Below are 19,659 nucleotides of genomic sequence, written 5' to 3' on the forward strand. Positions count from 1 at the left end.
TCAAGTGAGTAAACACAGTGCACTGCGAGAAAAGCCTCCAGTAGTCCGGGCTGGGTGCTACTAAGCTACCAGCGGAAGAAACAAAATGTAAAGGTCTGTGCCCATGACGCCGCACATCAGTGGCTGCAAAACTGTGTGTGCGCGCGAATGCCAAACCTTACTCGGGGCGTGGGCGGCCCGAAAACAGTGCAGCGATTGGATAACCCGGCACCAAATCATTGGCTGCCGCATCTCTGCTCTGCTGCTCTGGGCGCGGGAAAAGAGAGCAGAGCTCCGGCCGGTGAAGAGAAACCCGAAAGAGCATGGGCTGTTTGCCCTCTCTCTTTCTTCGAAATGCAGTGGAAGTGGACTTGGAAGTGGACTCGGAGTCAGTGACTATTGAACATCGCTACGCAGTGGTGGTAGTGCTTCATCCGCGTCGTTGTGCCGTCTCATTTGCTGGTGGACTTGCGGGTGGTTTGGGTAACATTCCACGTGCGCGTGCCGAACTTAAAGAGTCCTATGCCAACCTAATGCCGCATTGCTTCACACGGCACGGGCTAGAATGAGTTTTTGCCTAGAAGCCGCCAAGCGCCGATTGCGGGGATTGCAATGCACTCTCAAAACATGCAACTGACGAAGACGCAATCACATGTGTGCAATGCGCCTTTTACACTATGCTGCGTATTTAAGTTTTAGTGTGTTCGAGTTAATAAAAATGATTCGTGCGCCACTGTCTATTGAGCCTAGTGATGAGTGATGACACCAAGTGGGGCAAGAACCTTTTACGTCATTAAAAGGGCTCTACCATGTTGGTCAATGGTCATCAGTAGGTCTCACAGAAGCTGATATCATTTACGTTAGCAAACGTTTAACAAAATTGGTAAACTCAATACTCGATGCAGTGTAAAAATCACATTTGATTGTGGCTTCGCTCGGCGCGATCAGACGGAAAGCAAAGCCCACAAAGCTGCATTGCTGCGCACTGAAAAGACACCGGACCTTACGTGGATCGATGCTCACTCGTAACACGGCAGCACTTGAAGAAGCGAGGAGTCACAATGGAAATGGAAATGGAAATGGAAATGTCTCGTAAATCCACAATTCCAACCGAACTTTAAATACAAATTTGTAGTGCCCAGCTCGTCGAGGAACTGTTCCTGTTCACTGGGAGCTAGTTGTAAATGTGACTAAGCTCACATGGATATCCGAACTTATGTCATGATCAAAACAAACTATTTTGATGTGTCGTGAAGCAGATAAACGGGAAATCCTCGATCCGCACTATGGGACCTAATTAGATGTGACGGGGTGTAATATTGTGAATTTTCGAAAGTGCCATAAGATGATATAAGTGGGTGCATACGCATACATAATGATTTATATGTATTTGTTCTATTAATATATATAACATGCAATCGGCCTATGAAACAGTCCTTGTTGCACCTAGTCAAAGGAGTTCAACTGAGAGATGTGTAATCTCGACCGGGCTCTGTAAGGAAATGTGAGTATATCATACTACCAACGCAGCGGCAACCCACCGAATGCAAAATATACAAATTCCCCCAATGATAGTCATAAAATGTTTGCTTTTTGCCACGTCGCTTGGCATTGTTTTTCCCAATGCTCAAGATCTGAGGTCCGTGGCTCGGGTTCGGTTCAGGCCAGTTTGCCTGATTCATCGTAGTCTGGAGTGCTGCATACAAGCATTGGTCGCGACAGGTGCACTTGCCACGCGAGAATATCGCTGGTTGGGTGGTGGTTGGGGGGCTAGCGGGGTGTGGTTAGGTGCTGCTGAGGCAGAAATCGGAACTGGACTCGAAATTCAAGCTGGTCGAAGTGGAGTCGGGACAAGGGGGAGGGGGGAGTATCTCATCAGTAGCTGGCTCGAAGGAGCTGAAGATCGTGTATGAGATGGCTCGGACTGGACTGGTTTTTTGAGTACTCATGTGTTTGTATGTCCGTGCACGTATATATGTGGACATTAACGCAGTCGCGACAACGTTGCAGTACTTGCCAAAGTCTTGCAATACGATTTGCGAAATCCTTCGAAGGCTGCTACACTTACATTCGAGTTCTTACATTTCTCTCGTATGAAATATAGACTTCAATTTGAGCGCAATTCGCGCGGTCGGGCTCACGCTTTCTAGTTTTCGTTTCGGCCTAATGATATCGGTACAAACTTGTGTCGAGTTATTGTTTTTGTTGCCGTTCTTCGATTCGATTGTCTGTCGGGTTTCTTTACTTGTTCTCCGTGGTGTCACTGTGGAACGCCATAAATTGTGGAGACTGTTAAGACAGGAAAGGTGCCGTGTCGCATCCTCAGCGCTTATAATAGGGGCACGGTTACATCAAAGAGACAATCAAAGGCAAAACAATGCAGCCTTCCCCACGAAACTAATGGTGCAAGCGAAAAAGGAATTGGCGCACATCTAACAAACAAAAAAACAACCATGTCGGTTGCCGAACCATAACCTCCAGTGCCTAGAGTGCCTAGAGTGCCTAGAGTGCCCAGAGTGCAGCCAAAATGGATTAGATACTAAGGCGTGGCATTGATGTGAAACAAGCTTGGTCGTAATTTGCCATATTTTTCGCTGATTGAATTGGTTGATTCTAGTTTGTAATGCATTCCAGATTTTCTATTAGTTCCTGTTATTTGCTTGCCAACAACAACAGCTCTACGACCATAAGTTTTTTATTAGATACCTTTTTAGATGGTATAAAAGAAGAGTTTTGCATATGCAGGGATTGCCTAAAAGTGGATATTAGTAAATATCTTAAAATAAAGCATGAGTTTTGGTGGCGCGCTCTTGGATTAGGGATCAAATGCCTCTTCCATTTCATTTGATTTGAAAAGTTGACTTGTCCATTGTGCGGTTCCTGTCCAGAGTTTGTAGTACCGTACGTGGTGAGCTATATGTTATCAACAGTGCCAGTGTATGCAATAGTCATTTATTCGCAGAAATACAGCATGCACTTTTAAAAGATCCACAGCGCTTACCCATTTGCACGCACGATCATTAAGTTCAACTTGAGGAGTACGAACGGGGGGCCGCATGACAGGTTGTTTATCCAGTTCTGCCTGAGAGATCTGGCAAAACTGGCCCACAGAAAAAATTAGCAGCAACAAACTAAACAAGAAAGAAAGGCTGGCTTTTGGGGCCGAAGCTTTGAATACCCTTGCAGAACTATTACAAAATATTTAAGTGTGTAATAACATCTTATTGAGATAGTAAGAAACACCAATATACTAAGATTAATAATTATTTTTGCACAATCGATCTTGAAGAAGTTGTGTGGTATAGTTGCCCGAGTTTGACCTAACCAAGTAAGTCACGGAACAAGTTCAAGCGGTATCAAATAATGGAAAAGAAAGCTAGCTATTTAAATATTTCTTATTCTTAACACTAAAATCCTTTTCTATGTCCGATATGGCAGAGTGCATATACGTCCGTTTCATACAATTAAATAAGGTTAAAACATTAAGGACTTTTCATATAGTACCAGAAAAAAATGTCGGTATCGAAATACTATATCACAAAGTAAATATGAGGGTTATATTGGCTGTGTTGCTGATAAGCAATATATTTGCCTAATAGGATACATTTTGATATATTATTACAACTTATTGGATACAGTGGCAAGAGCCGATAGAACATAACTACAAAAGTAAATTAGTCAAAGCTCTAAGCTAATGTCTATCCTTATGTGCATACCTTTACGCAAGAGCACAACTCTTGCAAGTCTCTGTCTATTAAGAAAATGCAGCGAAAAACATGTTTTGGGTTATATAGATAAAGTCCGAATCCACATAGCCATGCCGCAAATAGCGTCGATCCGCCGGGACGACATAAGACGACAGTCGACGGGAATGCAGCACGGAAAACTAGTTGTATTGTCGACGCTAATGCTGTTGCTTTTTTTTGCGTCGATGCAACAAAATAAGCAACAACACACTCGAAATAACAACAGGTGAATGCGAATCCAAGATATCAATAAAAGTAAAACAAGCGAGGTTTGTTAGGCTGCTCAGTAAGACGGAGGAGGTCTGCAAGGTAAAAGAAATATTTCCAGTTTTAGTAGTTAGAATTTTATTGTTTCGAAGAAGCCGAACCAGAAATCTACCCCCGATGTATTTTTTTATTGCATCGGATTCGCAGCGTACCATCTTTCAGGCATCTACTTTCAGGGGTTAATAATCGACTAACAGTGATATAAATAAATTATTACAATTATTATAACCGTTACTCGTAGAGGATAAAGGTATGTCGTATTAGGGTCAATAGCCGTTAGAGATTTTGGATTCGACAAAGCAGATTCGTGTAATCCTTATGCAAAGCAAGATAATTTCAAACCGTGGCCCCAATCTAACGCCCACTCTGGAAGATGTTAAGCCTTGCTAGTTATAGACATGGGGCTGTCTGTAGACAATAAATTTATAAATATCGAGCTAATATTTTAAAAGTTTTGAAGATAGATAGATACACAGAACGAATAAAGAACGGGGAGTGCTGCACGCTTTAAGCTTCCAGTGTTGGCAATGTAGTTCGAGAGATGGCGCCACCTAGACCACGATTGTTGTGTTGGGGAATTTGGGGAGTTTGAAATTTGAGTAACGAGTATCTAATGGCACTGGTTTACAACTCTAAACCGATGAAATCCTCCAGAGATCAAACCTTGATTTTCCGGTGCAGAGGGACTCACTGATTCAAAAAATGGCACTCCAAGTTTGTTGTCTGGTAAACCGATTTTATACGGATTTTACTGTCCCCGAAAAACGGTTATTTTCCGACTTAGACCCCTGTTGCCTTCGTTAACATCTGCAAACAGCACTTAAAATATGCTTTACGGCCACTAACTGCCTAAAAATCACCATTTTTGCAAGCTTGGAAAATCTGTATAAAATAGATTTACAGGCGTATTCTTGAGGTTAATAACTTGTTAGATTCTTCAAGATAAACTGAAACTATTATTTTCGGTTTTCAGGCTGTCGGAACTTTAGTTTTAGCAATTTGTTCAAACTTTGTCTATCATCTTTATAAGAAAACCTTTCCCAATAATATATATGGGAAAGTTTAAGAAGTAATTAATTAATTAATAATCTATCGATGACCAAAATCAATTTAGCAGAACTGGAGATAAAAAATATCATGAAAAAAAAGCGTAAAACGTTATTTACACTTAAAAAAAATGGTACCATACAACAAATTGTAAGTGCCAATTTTTGAATCAGGGAGTCCATCTGCACCGGAAAATCTAGGTTTGATATCTGGAGGATTTCATCGGTTTAAATTTGTAAGCCAGTGTAGTCGGGGATCTCGACTATAGCGTTCATTCTCATTTATATTATGATTATATCATACACGTTGTTCGTAGAGTAAAAGAGCATATTGTATTCGTTGAAAAGTATGTAACAGGTAGAAGGTAGCGTTTCCGACCATATAAAGTATATATGTTCTTGATCAGGATCAATAGCCGAGTCGATCTAGCCATGTCCGTCTGTCCGTCTGTATGAACGTCGAGATCTCGGAAACTATAAAAGCTAGAGATTTGGGACTTGGCATGCAGATTCTAGTAGTTCCTAAGCAGTGCAAGTTTATTTCAAAACGGAGCCATGCCCACAAATCGTAAAAGTATTTAGTGTCACTCTGAGACATGACATAACGTAGGGGTGGGTTCTGTGTGTGCGTTTCGGTCTATCTATCGGTAGACTCAAAAATGTTTCAAGTCGAGCTATTATTTTAGAAGTTATGGTGACTCTGCCGCTGCTCACTGATCGGCCGCTGTTCTGCCGCTGCTAGCCGATGAGAGAGAGTGCTGCACGCTCTCACTGATATATTCAACTTTTTATTTTTTTTTATAATAATAATAATAAAAGTAATAATAATAATAATAATAATAATAATAATAATAATAATAATAATAATAATAATAATAATAATAATAATAATAATAATAATAATATTAATAATAATAATAATAATAATAATAATAATAATAATAATAATAATAATAATAATAATAATAATAATAATAATAATAATAATAATAATAATAATAATAATAATAATAATAATAATAATAATAATAATAATAATAAGATTTTGCTAAGAAAAGCCTAGTTAAGAGGTGTTTCTTTTTATTACTTTTAAATTGAAATTGACTATCCCTTGAATATCCATGCGAAATGCAGCACACAAGTTTTTTGTACATATATAAATACGTTCTTTCCTGCATTAAGACAATTCGCGAACAATAGTATCAAGCTTACGACGCTTACGCAATCAATTACTGAATGAAACAAGGTAAATGCTTGCAAAAATGTTGACTGCTGCTTATCTCAAAACAAGTTCTAAGTTACAAAAAGATTTCCGTCGGCAAATTAAGTTATGGCAATAAGGGAAGCAAACTTCAGCAAGCCGAAGTTTATATACCCTTGCAAATTTTGTCTAAATTAAATATTCTTTAAAACATCTAAAATGCGATTATAAGCGTGTATGTTTAAAAAGAAGGAAGCGATGACGATTTTTAGCTTCTTTATTCGATCCTAAGGCAGATATATGAAATAGTTTTCCAATTTAAAAAAATTATAAGCGTAATTCTAAAATTTAAATCATTACAATGTTTAAAATAAAATTAAAATAGAGAAGATAATTTTTTTGTTCTTTTTTATATATATTACGATTGTTCCCATGAGAGCTATATGCTTTAATCGACGGATTTTAATGAAATGTAAATGGTAATTCTTAAATAATAAACCAATACTGTATCTGGAAAAACACAAAATAATTGAAAAGCGGCAGAGATATAATTTTTTTTTATTTATTTTTCCGACTGTTCCTAAGGGAGATATTTAGATGCTACAGTCGTCCGATCCGGCTCGTTCCGACTTGTATACTTTTGGGAAAGTTTTAAGCAGATAAATTTACAACTGAGAGACTAGTTTGCGCATAAACGGGCGGACGGGCATACGGACGGACAGATGGATATGGCTGGATCGACTCTACTCGCGATGCGGATCAAAAATACATAACTTAAACAAAATATGACTAAAATTATAATACCCTCTGCAAGGGTATATATATAAAGCTGTAAGTAGAGGGAAATATATATATGTACTGACAAAATTAGAAGGCTTAATGTGCAGATTATAAATATGATATAGTCCGATGTTTAGGCTTAATTCTTCGGTTACATTTTTTTTTTTTAAAAATGGCAAAGTAATTATTATTTTTAGTTGTTATAATTACTATTTTTGATTTTTATAATACAAATTGAAAATAAAAATTATGGTTTAATATTATATACATATTGAAAATTAATAATTAATTATCACTTAATATAGTTTTAGTAATTACAAATTATTTTTTTTTTAATAAAATGAAATTAATTTTTAATTTCTTCTGCTCATTCAATTATTTGCACCGACTATGTTCTTAATTTAAGCTAACTTGATGACTTCCATAGTATTTTCTCAAAATGTGCAGCTGCCCATATCAGATTAGCAAATCAATATGGTAAGGCTAAGAACAGGATGACATTTTTTCATACCAATCTGATATTATTGTCATATCAATTTACTATTGTTTCTCTTTAAGTTGCTTGGCTTTCCATAACCAATTTAAATTTTTTTGATCCGATTTGTATATATATTTTAAATGCCCGACAGCTAAAAAATTTGTTCTGCTTTTTTATTTTACTTAATTTTTATGCCATTGCAGAGGGTATTATAATTTCAGTCAGAAGTTTGCACACAGCGTGAAGGAGACATTTCCGACCCTAAAAGTATATATATTCTTGATCAGCATCACTAGGAGAGTCGATCTAGCCATGTCTGTCGTCCGTCTGTCCTTTTGTCCGTCCGTCTGTCCGTTCGTCCGTCCGTTACTACGCAAACAAGTCTCTCAGGACCCATGGGAACAATAAAATTATTAAACAATTTTTTTTTTAAACGTAAAATTTCTGCCCTATTAATAATTTGTCAGTTCAGAACTACGCTCTTAATTTTATTAAAATCAGAAAACGATATCATATAGCTACCTTAGTATCATCATAGCTTCAATGTTTTAGACATATACGCAAGTAAATAATACTTTTAATGTTTTCGAGAATATTTAATTTTTGTAACAGCTGCAAGGGTATATGAACTTCGGTTTGCCGAAGCTCGCTTCCTTTCCTGTTTTGAAAGAAACTTGTTCAAAGGGACAAAAAGACGGACAGACGGACAGACGGACAGACGGTCACAGATAAAAGAATCTATATACTTATAGTGTCGGAAACGCTTTTTTCTACCTGTTACAAACTTTTCAACAAATACAATATACCCTTCTACTCTACGAAGAACGGGTATAATAATTATTTAAACAATTTTAAATATGGTGCTACGTAAAAGAAACATTTGAGTGGTGGTTTTTAACCGTCAATAATGTATAAAATACACTGCTCCAACAATGCCATTACAATAACTTTAAAAGTTGATTGATTGAACCAACAACAAATAGTGCTGTGTGGTGTTTGAACTGTTCCAGATGAAATCAACCGTAAAATCTTTGAGTCAGTAACAAGAGTAAGACCAACATTAGAATGGAAAACAAAAGCTGTTTTGTTCGTCCCTCTAGGCGAAATGCAATCCTCCTTCCATTCTGATTTTAATAAACAGACGATGCGTTTGTTTTCGCGTTTCTCGAGTGCAATAACATTGCGGCAGCTATATGACATCGTTGTCCGATTTTAATAAAACAAAACCGTTATTCTTAAATAAACCATTGCAATGTATCGAAATATGTTCAAGGCAAAGTTAAGCCAGGAGCTATATAATATAGTGGTCCGATTTTAATGATACTAAAAACAGGGAAGTTTTATTTTTTTCAGTTATATTTATATTTTTTTATAATTGTCGATTTTCACAGGGTATTTACTTCAACAATATTACAAAATAATTTAGATTAGAAAAACATTAAGGTTATAATTTGTATACCCTTGCAGAGGGTTTTATAGTTTCAGTCAGAAGCTTGCAACGCAGTGAAGGGGTTATTTGCGACCCTATAAAGTATATGTATTCTTGATCAGCTTAACTATTTATATATTTATATATTTTCTATTCTATTCTATTCTGTTCTATTCAACGAGTATCAATCTTCTGACTGAAATTATAATACCAATAGCAAGTTTATAAAAATATCTTAGCAAGGTAAGGAAGTCGTGATATTTCCAATATCAAATTTTCTGGGGAAATCAACATTTCGTATAACCTTTTACTGAAGCGCACCGACTAATAAAATTTTATAAAATGTTGTGTATACTCTGTTTTTTCCTTGCTCAAAGCAATAAAGGCAAAATAAAAAAGCTATTAAGATGACAGCGCCTTGCCAACGAGAGATACAAAGAGAACAAAACAAAAGGCAGCTCGATTTCAAGTCAACGACTCTGTGACCGTTGCTGATTTCGCGGCTGCCACTGAGTCTTTGCCCAACACAAAATGATGCATTGCCAGTACTCCAACGACTCGGGGAATCGGTGGGGACCAAACCACTTTGCGCTGCAGTCCCAGTCCCAGTCTCAGTCTCAGTCCCAGCCTCAATCCTTGACTCAATCTAGTTGCTGGTCGTCACACGCTTCGCTTTCTTTCTTCAGCACACTTGCACTTGTATTCTCGTACAGCAATCAGCAGAAACAATACATTGCTCGCAGATTTGCATACCCTTTCAAAAGCCAGTGTCGTTTTGCACAGAAAGCCTGTTCAGCAGGAACTCTTCCCCTTGGAAATGTTTTTGCAAAAGTGTTAATACACTTTTTATTAAGTTATTAATTCTATATATAATTAACTTACAAGCCATTGGACAAATGGAAAAATTTATCTGAAATATCGAAGTATCTCCGTTTATAAATACACGCCTAAAGATCTAAAGATGTTCGATTTTTAAAAAATTTAATTTTTGCAAATTTCGGCTTGCCGAAGTTAGCTTCCTTTCTTGTTTTAAGTTAGAAACAAAAATATACCCTCGCAGCTATTGCAAAAATTAAATATTCTTGAAAACATTAAAATTATGATTGACTTGCGTATATGTTTAAAAACATTGAAGCTATGATGATTTGCAGCTCAATTATTTGATAGTTCCTACGGCAGCTACATATATGATATCGTTTACCGATTTTAATAAAATGAAAAGCGTAACTCTGAACTGTTAAGTTATTTAATATTTTTACCCTTGCAGGCGGTATTACAATTTAAGTCAGAAGCTGGCAACGCAGTAAAGGAAACGTTTCCAACCCTTTAAAGATTTTTTTGATCACCTTCACTAGGAGAGCCATGTCCGTCTGTCCGTCCGTTTTTACGTAAACTAGTCTCTCAGTTTTAGAGCCATCTGCATGAAACTTTTTCAAAAGCCGTTTTTCTATTGCAGGTATAAAAGTCGGATCGAAGCCATAGGAACAATCGGAAAAATAAATGAAAAAAATGATAACTTTGCTGTTTTTTAATTGCAAGGGTATAAAAACGTAAAACATTCTTGAAATACATTTTTATACCCTTGCAGAGGGTATTATAATTTCAGTCAGAAGTTTTAATTTTTAATGTTTTATTGTCTCAGAATTACTGTTTGTTTCAAATTACGGACAACGATATCATATAGCTGCTTGTAAAACATAAAATCATAAAATTCTGAATATTGTTGTTCTAAAAATATTTAATTTTTTGAATAGCTGCAAGGGTATATAAACATCGGTTTGCCAGAGTTTGCTTCCTTTCATGTTAGTGTTTTAAAATAAAATAAGTACTGCGGTATAGCTAAACGGTTTTTTTTTTAAATCATGGTTATAATATTGGGCTACCTTGACTATATTTCAAACAAAAACTTCTGATATCAAACCAAAAAAAATGTTGTGACGAAAAATAAATAAATACACTTATTATACCCTTGCAGAGGGTATTATAATTTCAGTCAGAAGTTTGCAACGCAGTGAAGGAGACATTTCCGACCCTATAAAGTATATATATTCTTGATCAGCATCACTAGGCGAGTCGATCAAGCCATGTCCGTCTGTCCGTCGGTCAGTCTGTCCGTCTGTCCGTCCGTTTCTACGCAAACTAGTCTCTCAGTTTTAAAGCTATCTGAATGAAACTTTCCCAAAAGTTGTATATAAGTCGGAACGAGCCAGATCGGACGACTATAGCATATAGCTCCCATAGGAACAATTGAAAAAATAAATAAAAAAAAATTATAACTTTGGTGTTTTTTAATTTTTTTTTTTAGTTCTTCGACATATAGTAATGGTTAAATAATATAGAATTACGGTTTAAATTTCATCAAAATCGGACGACTATATCATATAGCTCCCATAGGAACAATCGGTAAAAAAATACAAAAAAAAAATTATAGCTTTACTGTTTTTTAAATTATTTTTTAGTTCTTCGACATATAGTAATGGTTAAATATTTTAGAATTACGGTTTGCAATAGCTGCAAGGGTATATGAACTTCGGCTTGCCGAAGTTTGCTTCCTTTCTTGTTAAAAGTTGTTATTTGGCACGCTGAGATAGAAAATGCAAAATAGCTGGATGAAGCGGTCCTAATGGAAACATTTAAAATAAATGAAACAAATTATAACTCGGCTGTTTTGAAGTTTTGTTTAGTTCTTCAAGGTTTTAATTTGATCAAAATCGGACGACTTTATCATATAGTCATACAATAAAAAAAAAAAACAAAAAATATATCTTTTTTTACATAATTTTATTTAATTTAACTTTTAATTTGGGTTAAAACTATATCACATAAATATATAAAATAAATCAAAATATAAATTCAAGTATATCTATTTCATTTTCTGCAATGGCTGCAAGGGTATATGAACTTCGGCTTGCCGACGGTTGCTTCCTTTTAAATTTTTTAATACATTATATTTCAATTTAACTGTTTTGTAAGCATTATGCCAACATCCATCGTAGAAGCTTAAAATTTATGTAACTATAGTTTTACTTCTGTGATTATTTTATTTCGGTGTATATGTGTATAAGCCTGCATATGCAGAGCAGATGTGCCTCAGATGTGGTTTATAAGCAGCATTACCTCATTGTCAATCGTATACAAACTTCTGGTCTTTGTTAAAGAACGAAAATAAGTTCTCGTCTATTTATTTTTATCACGATTGTTTTTAAACCTGTTTATATATAAGCCCTTACATATAATATTTAAATATATATGACTGAAACCCATCAAAAGGTAATGACCAACAAATTAAATAGTGTTTCACTTAAAATTGTTTAATTATATTTGTATACCCTTGCAGAGGGTATAATTGTTTCAGTCAATATCGCGAAGAGGGACGGTCGAAAGCTTTCCATATCTATTTCTTTTTTTGGTTTACTACTCCATTCTCAACTAAGACATCAAAGTCGTAACGTTAAACTTAATCGATTAAAAAAAAATATTTGTAAATGTATTACTTAATTATATTTGTCCATAATTTAATTCCTTCTCTTTGGTCTATTATTTTAAGCTTAAATCTAAAAATTAAAATTTACTACATTGACTGGCCTCGGTTTAAAGTTTAAGTTTATTATTTACGTTCAGCTTACAAGCCGTTCCAACTTACTGTAAAATAAGTAACACCTAACACTAGGTTAATAGATGAGCTTTTAAAAAAGATTTTAAAAACACTTTAACAAGAGAAAACCATATGACATTCAGAGGGGTCGAACCCACCCATGCCTATCAGTTTCCCAACATTTTAAAGGGCAGCGCACTAGACCGCTGAGCTACAGTTTTTTGTTGTTGTTGTGAACCCAAAAAGCCAAAAAATTCCATGAAAATCTGTCATTTTAGATTGGCAGATTTTCACTCAGAGCTCGAAATTTGTATATAATAGTCGACGAATGCGTTTCTTATTGTTTTATCTTCTCAGTATCATGATCTTATATTAGTTACATTTAAATAAACTTCAACTTTCAATAGCTAGCTTTCCTCATATATTTTTTCTTCTCTAATATTTTCTGAACATTCCTAAACAACTTTTCCTCTCGATGTAATTTTGTCAAACACACCATATGGTGTGTGTAAAAAAAACAGAAATGGAAGTCCTTTTTTTATTGGTCTTGAAATACAAGAAATGTGACCACTCGGACATTCAATAAATTTGATATGCATGGTTTCATTTCAAAATCTCTTTAGAACAGCAGCGACCAAGAAAGCGCCTTTATGGTCCCAATGCGGCGCCGTTGTTAGAAAAAACGAGGACTGTAGCTAGCTTCGGCAAGCCGAAGTTCATATACCCTGCCAGCTATTGCAATTATGATTATCTTGCGTATATGTTTAAAGACATTGAAGCTATGATGATTTGCAGCTCAGTTATTTGATAGTTCCTATTACAGCTATATGATATCGTTTTCCGATTTAAATAATTTTTGCATACTCATTTGTTTTTTGTTTCAGAGACGACCTTAACAAATGGCTCAGTAGATTAGGTTCTTAGAAATATGCCTCCACTATGATTGGGAAGCGATAATAGAATTGGGTAAGTAGATTGAAAAGCCTTCTGTATCAAAAATCACCTCTTAGCGATCGTCACGACTTTTTTTAGCCAGTTAAGCGACGTTTAAAAATTTCGATTTTTCGATTTACAACAGTAAGGCAATGATGATTTTCAAATAAATTATTCCATCAATTTTTTGGTAGTTATATGATACCATTGTCCAAAATAATGCAAATTAAAGCAGTAATCCTGAAATATTAATCCATTACTATATCCCATATCCATATATCGGCAAGCCAAAATTTATATACCCTTGCAGCTATATCAAAAAGTATATATTCTTTCAAATGTATAAATTTCGAATTATATGCGTAAAGCTAGGAGGATTTTTAGCTCTGTTATTCTATCATTCCTAAGGCAGCTTTTATATACTTCGATTTGAATAAAATTAAAAGCGTTATTGTAAACTATTAAACCATTACTATGTGGAAAAGAAAAAAAAATTTTAAATTAGAGAAGTTAAAATTTTGTTTATTCAAGTTTTTAATATTCCAGTTGTTCCCATGGGAGCTATATGATACAGTAGTTCGATTTTAATCAAATTTAAATCGTGATTTTAAAATAATAGGCCATTACTACATATCGAAAAAAAACAGCAAAGATATATTTTAATATAGATGCTTTGTGATATGAATATTTTATGCGCTGCAAATTTTTAAAATATGAAGTGAACATTTTTTTCTCAACTTAAAAAAAAAATTGCTTATAGCATTTTCCCAACCAAATTTGTGCGGCATACTTTTTGGAAAAAATTCATGGCAAGGGAGCCGAACTGAGAAAAGTTTCCTTTTTGTTGATTTATTTTATTTCGAAAACGACTTTTTAGGTCCATTTATTATACATCAAAAGTTGAGTCCACTTTTAAAAAATTTGCAAAAATACTTAAAAATCAAAAATTAAAAAAAGTTTTGTTTTAATTTCAAACCCGATTCTTAAACTGTCTCAATTGTCTACCTCAACATCAGTTTTTGCAACTATCTGAAGAGATTCTTTTATTATTCCACTCCAAAAAACGGAAGGAAAGTCGTATGTTCAAAATTATTGAGGTATTTCTAAATGGTCTGCAATACCTTAAGCATTTGATCGGATTGTTACTCTTCATCTGCAACATTTGTGTTCCTTGCTAATATCACCTTGTCAACATGGTTTTGTAACGCGAAGGTCAACTACCACGAACCTACTTGAATTGACATCCCTTGTAGTTAAAGGATTTTATAATAAAGTGCAGGCAGATGTTATGTATACATATTTTAGTATATATAGCATATATATATATATATATTCTGTCAACAAATTAGGAGTTCTCTTGACCCAAAATTAAAATTCGACTGTCACATAATGTCTACTGCTAACGAGGCTACGAGTGGACTCGCGTTTATTGATCGATGGTCGAATGAATTAAACGATCCTTATACAAACACTTCCCTTCTCCAGCCTAATTTTGGTTTCGTTGGGCCACTTGCTTGTACTGTTTATAGACGCTCATCAATATAAGGTATGGGAGTATTTAAATTTATGTTTATTTTATTTGATATGTTTTTGCACGGCTTTAGTGTACATTTTAAGATCTTTATGAGCTACGTTGGATAAGTGCTGGTGCTAATTAAAGTGTGCTAAGAAATGCCACAACAAATCCGGTACGAAATTGAAGGCCAGATTCTACCCCAAACAAATTCAAACTAATTTGGTTGAACAACATTCTTGGGGTCAAGCCGGTGTCGGGTCATGTAGTGGCCATCAAGCCCATCAGCGATTATTACACTTGTCGCACCCCATTGGGCTTAGCCACGGCGTATTGACTCACCCTGCAGATTACTGGGCTTCAAGAACCGTCAGAGCTCCGGTTTATCATCATCTGCGCTGTACTTATTGTTACTTATTTCCTTGGCTTTCACGTAGATGCAATGAAATTTTGTGGCGTATTATTCTGTCTGGTTTCCTACCGCATTCTCACATTGATGACAAGAGCTGCTAAAAGGGGATGAAGGTTTTCCTAATACCATACTGATTTGCAGTCGTCTAAGCGACATCTCTTACAGATCACATGCTTGCATGTATTTCGATTGTGTTCCTATACTACACACAGAATAAATTGTATAAAATACTATTCATTTTAATAGAGGGCCATGTAAAGTTTACACTAACAAAAGCTAAAAGTTAAGTTTTATTAAATGTGTCTTGATAATAAACTACAGAGAACATTTTTATACCCAATAGTTTATATTTCATGCGACAATAGTTAAGTTTCTGTGTGTTTTTTTGGGGTGTAGCCAACTGGAGGTCGTGGGCTCAACCAACGAAATAGAATCGGGTACTTTCTTCTTCTTTCTTACATCGCAAATGACTGGCTTGAAAGCCGATTTTTAAAGTAAAGACGGGTTTAGTTGTCGAACACACACAAACAGCACAACCTAAATCGACTCTCTTGGAATAATAAATTCTTCAGTTTACGTACATGCGCACTTTTGCAAAAATATACTTTTCTCTCTTTACTGTGTATTTAAATATTAACAAACAAATACAACAGGGAAAGAGCAAACCTCAGAAAGCCGATGTTTATATTCCCTTGCAACTATTACATAAACAAAATATTTTATAAAACGACTATATTTCGATATGTATGCGTATATGACTAAAAAAAAATGAAACAATATTAATTTTTCGATAAGTTTGATCGGTCCTCTGGTAGCGATATGATATCGCTTTCTGCTTTTTGAAATAGAAAACTATTACTATATCGATTTTTCGATGAATATTTTGAACGTTTCTCCGGTAGCTTTATGATATCGTTTTATTGTTTTTTTTTTCAATTAAAATTGTAATTTTTAAATGTTTAACTACACTGGTTTACAAATTTAAATCAATGAAAGCCCTTAGCGATAAAACCTTGATTTTCCAGTGCAGACGGACGGTTTTGTGTATGGTACAATTTTTTTTAAAGTTCAAATAACGTTTTAACCTCTTTTCAAGCCAATTTATTTTTTTTCTCCATTTCTGCTTAACCGATTAGGCAAAATTATTTTTGATTTACAGGCGTGTATTTTGAACGAATTAATTTATGTTGTCGGAACATCAGTTTTTTTAAACTTTAAACTTTTAATTTACACTTTCAAAAAAAATTGTTCCATACAAAAAACTTGAGTGGCATATTTAGGACCAGGGAGCCCATATGCACAGGAAAATCAGAGTTTGAACTATGGAGGATTTCATCGATTTAAGTTTGTAAGCCAGTGCTTTTACTTTATGTCAGTGGGTAATCGTATAAATTTAATTTTTTTATTTTTTCTGATTGTTCCAATAGGACTCCGACTTTACTAAAATTAAAGCGTATTTCTGAATTAGTAATAAATTACTATGTCTTTATTCAAATAAATTAAAAAACAGAAAAGTTTTTATGTGATCATTTTATTTTCAATTGTTTTAATGATTATATGATTTAGGCGTCCGATCCGGCTGTTTCCGAAAAGCTGTATAATAATTTTCCGATCGTTCCGGCATCATCCGATATTCATAAAATTAAAAATGACATGGTGAAACAACTATTTCACGAATTATACTTATTGTGATATTATGTGATTATCCTATTATATTCCTAATAATTATGACTGTTGTATAAAATTAGAATACCACTGCAAGGGTCTTAAAATGGATTCTAATCTTGATTTGATTCAATGTTATGATACAAGGTGACAGGAATAAGTTTTATTTTGGAAAAAACAAAATAATAGAAATAATTATTTCTGTTATTATTATATTATATTGTATGGTCTTTACTTTAATTTGAATATATTTTACCCAAGTTTTATTTTCCCATTCTAACCTTTTTGTTTGTGTGTGTATATAATCCGCTTAGTCTTACGTGCAGACAGGTTTTATTTTATTAAAGTAAGGCCGCAGTGTATTTACCCTTGAGTTTGGCAAAAAACAAGGAGGAGAGTATTGAGTATCAAATACTCTAAACAACAAAACATTTAGAAACCTTCAGAAAGCGCCCTTTGCAACTCTATTAGCGCGGTAGGCATATTTATTATTTTTTTTGTTAATTAATAAATGTTTAGTTTGCAAAATTAAGATGCTTCGTAAAATATTGACCAAATAAATGTACACCGCTCAAAAGCTTTTATCTGCCATGTCTAACAGTTCTTACTCCAGTAACTCGTAGAGTGAAAGGGTATATTTAACGGGTACAAGAAAGTGTTTTTTATATGTATAAAGTATGTTCTTGATCAGGATCGATCTGTCTGTCGGTCCGTGTAAAAGTCAAGATCTTGAAGCTATAAAAGCTGCCTACGCAGCGCAAGTTTATTTCAGAATTTGGCCTTCCCATTCTAACGACCACAAATTGCGAAAGTCTGTCATGTCACTTTGAGAAATGATAGTGGCGAGTTGTTGGCTTTTATGTCTATTTGGTCCATATATTTTAAATCATACAGAAGATTGTCAATTCGAACCAGAAGTAAGAGGCTATTAGAATAAGTGTAGGTGTTCAACGGATGACGTCACCTAAAAGTCGATTGTTATCTAGGAGCATATTTAATAATTTAATTTAATAAGCCTATTTACGGGTATCTCATGACTGTAGCGTTCCCTCTTATTATAAAGTCAGCTGAATAAAAAATTAAAATTAAAATGAAAACAGAAAATTACAAACATTATAAGACATTTACCCCCTTTCTATCACTTAAGAATATTTTTGTTTAGAGCTTAGTTGTGTTTCTTTTTTATATTAAAGATTTTGTTTGAAAAAATAACTTTTTTCTGTATGCATTTTGAGAATGCATTTTCCCTTAATTTAGAAATGAAGAAAACATTGCCGACCCTATAAAGTATATATACTCTTGATCAGATAGCCCTGTCCGTCCAATTTATCCACCAATATATCCACTATATTCTGCACTACAACATTTCAAGGAAAAGCCCCAATCAGCGGCTGAATCGCACTGATCAGCATCTAATTTCTCAAGCCAGTGGCAGCTCAAACCAAACGGTAATAGACAGAACTGGATATGATATAGTCAAGTGTGTATGAATGGAAATGTGCGAGCTTTTCTTGGGGATGGCTGGTGCTAGATAGAAATGCACAAACATAAGCAGGCATAAATAATACATAAGCCTGGCAGCGGATGGAAGTCTGGACAGCCGGATAAACGGAGCAGAAAATGTAGTCCTTTGTGAGCTATGCGCGGTCCAGTCAGCCCTTTGTTTGCGGCTTTTTGACCAAACAAGTGCACCATCAACAAACAAACAAAACACACACAATGCGCATTCAGTAACAAAACAGTCATACACACAAAGGCAACCTCTCTTTGAACTGCGATTTGTAAGAGCCCCTTGATCCGTTCATAGCCCTAGGCAGAAAAAAAGGATCTGAAAACTCTGCCTACTTTCGAGCCCAATACGTAACATATATTCAAATTTAAATTTCGCCTTACGACAATTAATAATAATAATAACAAGAAAGGAGCAAACTTCGGCATGCAGAAGTTCATTTACCCTTGCAGCTTCTGCAAAAATTAAATATTATTGAAAACATCAAAAATTTGATTTACTTGCGTATATGCCTAAAAACATTGAAGCTATGATTATTTGCAGCTCAATTACTCGATAGTTCCTATGGCAGCTATATGATATCGTTTTCCGATTTTTATAAAATTAAAGGCGTAATTCTGAAACATTTAACCATTACTATATGTCGTCCGATCCGGCTCGTTCCGACTTATATACTACCTGCCATGGAAAGCCAACTTTTGGGAAAGTTTCATGCAGATAGCTTTAAAACTGAGGGACTAGTTTGCGTAGAAAAGGATAGACAGACGGACATTTTTTAAATTCTTAACTTTAATGTTTCTGAACATATACTCATGTACAGTAAATCGAAGTTAATAAGTATTAAGGAACATTTAATTTTTGCAATAGCTGCAATGTTATATAAACTTCAGCTTGCTTCTTCTCTTATTGTGATGATTGTTATGGAGATATAGCTTCAAGCAAATACCATATATACTGTTGCGGACTCAACAGATCCTTCATTAAGGAAGGAATATTAAAGCTTCTGGCAAATTAGACTAGAAGCCCCAAAACAATCCTTAACGGGATCTAAATAGCTTTCTTTGCATTAACGAATGAAGAGGTTCAATTCAAAATAAAACAAGGA

The 19,659-nt window shown here is 34.7% G+C and overlaps 1 protein-coding gene across 3 annotated transcripts in view; it reads left to right on the forward strand.

Annotated features, from left to right (window-relative positions):
- The first annotated feature begins 365 nt into the window (after positions 1-365).
- Positions 366-19,659, forward strand: part of LOC128263777 (transcription factor SOX-6) — a 56,462-nt gene continuing 37,168 nt past the window's right edge. Inside the window, exons 1-2 of one of the 3 annotated variants that reach the window (XM_052998970.1) lie at positions 366-1,483; positions 13,406-13,487. Coding sequence is in view for 2 of the 3 variants with exons in the window: in XM_052998969.1 (XP_052854929.1) it covers positions 1,392-1,483 (92 nt within the window). In the remaining variant the exon portion in view is untranslated. The remainder of the gene's footprint in view (positions 1,484-13,405; positions 13,488-19,659) is intronic. The other 2 variants (XM_052998969.1, XM_052998968.1) reach the window with 2 other exon arrangements.

Source organism: Drosophila gunungcola, unplaced genomic scaffold (assembly GCF_025200985.1).
Source record: "Drosophila gunungcola strain Sukarami unplaced genomic scaffold, Dgunungcola_SK_2 000018F, whole genome shotgun sequence".
NCBI lineage: Eukaryota > Metazoa > Arthropoda > Insecta > Diptera > Drosophilidae > Drosophila > Drosophila gunungcola.